The 6000-nt window shown below is 41.2% G+C and overlaps 1 protein-coding gene across 2 annotated transcripts in view; it reads left to right on the forward strand.

Annotated features, from left to right (window-relative positions):
• The window catches only part of LOC138201594 (contactin-associated protein-like 5), a 106947-nt gene extending 100947 nt beyond the window's left edge, over nucleotides 1-6000 (forward strand). The window contains exons 23-25 of one of the 2 annotated variants that reach the window (XM_069155215.1): nucleotides 2624-2698; nucleotides 3255-3365; nucleotides 3491-6000. In XM_069155215.1, the coding sequence (XP_069011316.1) occupies nucleotides 2624-2698; nucleotides 3255-3365; nucleotides 3491-3669 (365 nt within the window). In that variant the 3' untranslated portion in view covers nucleotides 3670-6000. The remainder of the gene's footprint in view (nucleotides 1-2623; nucleotides 2699-3254; nucleotides 3366-3490) is intronic. The other variant, XM_069155216.1, reaches the window with a different exon arrangement.

A 6000-nucleotide genomic window follows, 5' to 3' on the forward strand; every position in this document is an offset into this window, starting at 1 on the left:
ATCACATGGTCATAAGTATTCAGACCCTTTGCTCAGTATTGAGTAGAAGCACCCTTTTGAGCTAGTACAGCCATGAGTCTTCTTGGGAATGATGCAACAGACTTTTCACACCTGTATTTGGGGATCCTCTGCCATTCTTCCTTGCAGATCCTCTCCAGTTCCGTCAGGTTGGATGGTGAACGTTGGTGGACAGCCATTTTCAGGTCTCTCCAGAGATGCTCAATTGGGTTTAGGTCAGGGCTCTGGCTGGGCCAGTCAAGAATGGTCACAGAGTTGTTCTGAAGCCACTCCTTTGTTATTTTAGCTGTGTGCTTAGGGTCATTGTCTTGTTGGAAGGTGAACCTTCGGCCCAGTCTGAGGTCCAGAGCACTCTGGAAGAGGTTCTCTTCCAGGATATCTCTGTACTTGGCCGCATTCATCTTTCCTTCAATTGCAACCAGTCATCCTGTCCCTGCAGCTGAAAAACACCCCCATAGCATGATGCTGCCACCACCATGTTTCACTGTTGGGATTGTATTGGGCAGGTGATGAGCAGTGCCTGGTTTTCTCCACACATACCGCTTAGAATTAACGCCAAAAAGTTCAATCTTGGTCTCATCAGACCAGAGAATCTTATTTCTCATAGTCTGGGAGTCCTTCATGTGTTTTTTGGCAAACTCTATGCGGGCTTTCATATGTCTTGCACTGAGGAAAGGCTTCCATTGGGCCACTCTGCCATAAAGCCCCGACTGGTGGAGGGCTGCAGTGATAGTTGACTTTGTGGAACTTTCTCCCATCTCCCTGCTGCATCTCTGGAGCTCAGCCACAGTGATCTTTGGGTTCTTCTGTACCTCTCTCACCAAGGCTCTTCTCCCACGATTGCTCCGTTTGGCTGGACGGCCAGGTCTAGGAAGAGTTCTGGTCATCCCAAACTTCTTCCATTTAAGGATTATGGAGGCCACTGTGCTCTTAGGAACCTTGAGTGCTGCAGAAATTATTTTGTAACCTTGGCCAGATCTGTGCCTTGCCACAATTCTGTCTCTGAGCTCCTTGGACAGTTCCTTCGACCTCATGATTCTCATTTGCTCTGACATGCACTGTGAGCTGTAAGGTCTTATATAGACAGGTGTGTGCCTTTCCTAATCAAGTCCAATCAGTTTAATTAAACACAGCTGGACTCCAATGAAGGAGTAGAACCATCTCAAGGAGGATCAGAAGAAATGGACAGCATGTGAGTTAAATATGAGTGTCACAGCAAAGGGTCTGAATACTTATGACCATGTGATATTTCAGTTTTTCTTTTTTTAATAAATTTGCACAAATTTCTACATTTCTGTTTTTTTCTGTCAAGATGGGGTGCTGAGTGTACATTAATGAGAAATAAAATGAACTTTTTTGATTTTAGTAAATGGCTGCAATGAAACAAAGAGTGAACAATGTAAAGGGGTCTGAATACTTTCCGTACCCACTGTAAGTAAAATTGCAATGTCTTACATAAAAGTAGTTAAAGTACAGATTTATTAGTACTACAGCATTTTTGAAAATGTTGTATGACACATTAATATTAATGCATCAGTGTGGAAGCAGAATTTTACTGTTGTGTGCGTTCAAGAAGACAATAATTTGAAAAACTTTCTGTACAGTTACCAACTTCTGACCAGTTATTCTGAACCCTGGGGTCCGGCCCCTACCAAGGGTTACTAAGTCCATTTGACAGATTGTGAAATCAATAATGTAATAGAGAATTTTCTTGAAAAAGTTGTGATCCCGTCTTATTTAAACTTGTGAAATTTTCGATCATTTCCTCTCTTTGGGTCTTGAACTATTTAGTTAAGTGGCTTTCATTTTATTTGAACAGTTAACATTTAAATTACGCCATGTGAGAAGTTTTGAACCCCACCGGCATAAGTGACTTTTGCCTGGTGGTGCTTGCATCAATGGCAATTAAGTATTTGGAATACCTGGTGTTCAGGCCTGGAGATACCTTGACCCCAAACACCACAGAACCCTTGCAGTTTGTGTACTATTCTCAGAAGAACGGATGCATGCATCCTCTACCTGGACTACAGGTCAGCCTGCAACACAAAGAGCCCAAACTAAGCTTAATGTGACACAGGCTGAACTCGGATTGACACCCTCCGCCCATAATTGCAATCTGGGACAGACCACAGGTGGTGAGGTGGGTTAACAGGATGTCCACTGGGCTCACACTGAGCACAAGAACCCACCAACTCTGTGTCCAAAATTGTTCTCACAATACAAACATGATGACACAATCACTGTGGCGACAATCTCGACACGATATTTAAGTTGACAGAAGACATAGCCATCCTGTGACTTTCTGAAAACAACAATAAAACCTCAGACCAGCAGTTTGTGGGGAACCTCACCATTTTTGGACTACCTGGTCCTGAACACATGTAACAAGAAGGAGCTAGCTGTGGTTTTTTTTGGTTTTGTATTGTTTTTATGTATATTTAAGGAAAAGTTCCATATTGAGTTGAAATCACATTCTTGTATTCTGACAGTTTGTTGTCATTGTTTAATATCAAGCTGTTTATGTTGTGGGGTTAACACAATAAAAAAGCTCTGCATATTCACTCATTATTCCAAACTAAAGGATTTCTGTCTTCTGCTTCCACAGATCAAGCTGCAACGATAAATAAAGAGAAGGAGCAGCAGGGTGGTGAATCCAGAAGTGATGTGGCTATTATAGCAGGTCCTTTTTCTTCTTTAATGCTCATTTATTTGGATTCTGGCTAATTGAAAATGAGTCATAGGTTTTTTTTGTCACTCTCCCCATCTGCTTCTGTCTTAATTATTTCTTCTGGTCTGTTACCTTTGTTTAAGTTCATTTACACTTTGGGCTCTATTTTAGCATTGGCATACAGCACAGGATCATAACATCAAGTTATCTTCTCGACTCCACCTCTTAGTTATGTTGGTGACTCACCACATGCCCCAGTGGGAGGTGTGGCTTCCGGTGTGGAAATACCAATTCAGGAGCTCACAGCACTCTTGGTGCAAAGACTGAGTGTGTTTAGATCGGCCCACTGCAACCCTGGCCAGACATGGTCACGTGTACCTGATTTATTTGTGGATTGTTACCAGAATTATCGTGGTATAATTTCCTTCATGTCCCAATGACGATCACTGAGGGTTAAACAGGCTGCTCTTTCTTCCCATAAATGTTAACAGTTATTCTCTGATTTAAACTGGAATTAAACAAATACAACATGCAAGACCACATTTTGATTCTATTTACTCTTTTATAGTATTATGTGAGCGAGGCCACTTAATTACCAATACCATGGATTTGTCCAGAACCTCTGACAAACTGGGTGCAGAGGACTGTGATCTTCGCTCTGCTGGCATCGTTGAAACAGGTCCTCAGGACTGATGCTTCTACTGTATATTGTTATTACACTTGGAACTATATGATCATTGGTTTCTAAACGGGACGTGTTTGCATCTAAATAAATGTGATATGTGTGTCCTGGCTTTTCTTCAGGTGTAGTGACAGCAGCAGTGTTCATCATAGTTTTCATTTTGGCTGTGGTGACCCGCCTCCTGCACTGGTGGAGGACCCACAACAGTGATGACATCATCAAGGAGCAGAGACAAGTCAACAGGACAGAGAGACACCTACATAACTCCCTCAGGGACAACATGAAGGAGTACTACATCTGAATACATGAAGGAGTACTACATCTGACTACATGAAGGGGTCAGTACTTGACAGAGACCACAAAGCTCTCCTTCATGAGGTGGACGGTGGGGTTGTGTTGTTGCTGCATTCCTTCATTTACAGATCTCTACCTTTGGACCAGGGACAGTAAACCAGGAATGAAAAGAGACATTACGTCGGTGTTTGACATTGCAGGAAGCAGCAGATGAAGAGATGAACAGAACCTGCTGCACGCCCTGAATGTCTGCAACAGTTAACTCCAAATGCTGAAGACTTTCAGTAGAATATTCTTAATGACACTTGGAAATCCAGAAAGGTTGGCCTGTCATGTAAGATATGTGCACATTTGCTGGCATCTTTAGTTTTCAGTGTGATGGTGAATGTGGTATTGATAGGAGAGAGGAGCAGTGGGCCAATACTGCCTACTGTACGAGTGCCTAATTTGTCCTCAAGTTTTCTTTTAACATTTTAGAATTATGTTTTAGTGATTGGCACAAAGGAAATCCTACTTCCATATTCAGGACCTTGTTTTATTTCAGCCCACCATAGAAGAAAAAAGATGATATTCTAATTGCCCATTAGCTCAACAGCATTACCCATTGGACCATTAGGCGATGTGTGAAATGTTTCTGTGTTGTACAAAGGTCCTAAAGGGTCATAACAGGAAGTTTCTTTGTTTGCATTTCCTTACAGTACTTTTGCATTCATTCTGATCCAGAGAAAGACTGAGTTGTTTGAAGGTATAATATTATGTATGATATATTATATATATATAGCGAGTCAGTGTAACCTGTTCTCTCGCTGTTCAGGCTCAGTTTGACAGATTATTATTGGAGCTAGTTCATCTGCTCTCCAACTGACTGCTGTTGAGGCTGATTGACTCAGACTGTAGCTGTGATTATGGTTGCAGCCATGGCTGTGCATCAGTGGTTACGATTCTGACTGTGACACATTGATTTATAATGGGTGTCACACAAACTGTGTGCAGTGATGGTTGTTTGGAAGCTACTGTATTCCTGAAATGCAAACACTGTCCCAAAGCAATGCTTCGTAATGTTACCAGGGGCAGTAAAGAGTTGTCACAGTACAGCTAGCATAGATATTTCCATAGTATCATAGTTTTTGAGCACAGCAGCAGCCGTAATCCTGTCAGTTCCCATGTCCAGCCACAGCTTCCCCAGCACTGCCAGTCAGAGCAGCTGCAGTGTGTTAAGTGGTATCATCTCTTCTCTCTGTACTATCTGCATAGTGGTTCAGTAAACTGCCAGTGCTTCAGAACTGGACTGGACCAATACACCAACTGCTCTTATGGATCAGGAGGAATATGGAAAATAATACAAGAGAACAGAGAGGTAGTTTAGAAAAACAACTTTCCACCATGACCCTTAGTTTCACGCTGTGCAAAAGTTTTGGGCACTTTATATTCAGATTCAAGTCCATCGCGTAACACCATCGTTTAGGCCTCTAATCGCCCCCAGATTCATGACATGGCCAGGACAATGAGCCATTGAGTCAGAGTCATTAACAACTATGTTCAGCCATAAGAAGAACCAGAAGTCCTGCAGCAGGTGATCTGACCCTAACAGAGCTCTGATGTCAACATCATGGAGTCAGTGTTGATTACATGAAGACACAGAAGACACAGAGGGTGCTATTTCTACCGGTGCCTTTGTATTTTCTGACAGTAAAAGGGTCTTTTTTTGTGTAGTTTTTTTTCTCTTTATTGCACTTTGTTTGAAGGTAAATTTATAAAAACTATTAATGGTGGTCATTTGAAAACATCCTTATTTTGCTGTTAGTGCCTGAAACTTTTGCACAGTGCTGTATATACTAGCCTTGGGCTGCCTTGGTATTTATTTTACCCTTATTTACAACAAATCATCAAATGTCACAAAGCAGAATTAAACCAGAGGGTCTACCCACAAATGAAAACCTACATTTCAAATTCTACAAAACTCCTTCCCCTTCCCCACCCAAATAAACAAATACAAAAAAACAAAAATTCAACTAAAAGTGGTACTAAAAATGTTACCTTCAATATTTCTCAATACAGCATTTTATCGTATATCACTACCGCCCAAGCTTAATATAGTGTATATACACATACATGAGGGCAGAGTGTCATGATAGGAGCTCCAGCCATTGCACGTGCTTGTTATTGTCTCAAGATGTAATAATCTTCACTATATTGAATTGAATACATACCTCTTGTTCTTTTTATGTTATTTTGGCATTGGGTCATATCATGTGATTACTTCTAATTCATTTGTACAAGGTTAGGTTTTTTTTTTTAGGGGTATATTGTAAATATGAATAATTTAATAATAAAGATG

Source organism: Embiotoca jacksoni, unplaced genomic scaffold (assembly GCF_022577435.1).
Source record: "Embiotoca jacksoni isolate LCO1_2020_lvr unplaced genomic scaffold, fEmbJac1.0.p SCAF_2, whole genome shotgun sequence".
NCBI classification, from domain to species: Eukaryota; Metazoa; Chordata; class Actinopteri; family Embiotocidae; genus Embiotoca; species Embiotoca jacksoni.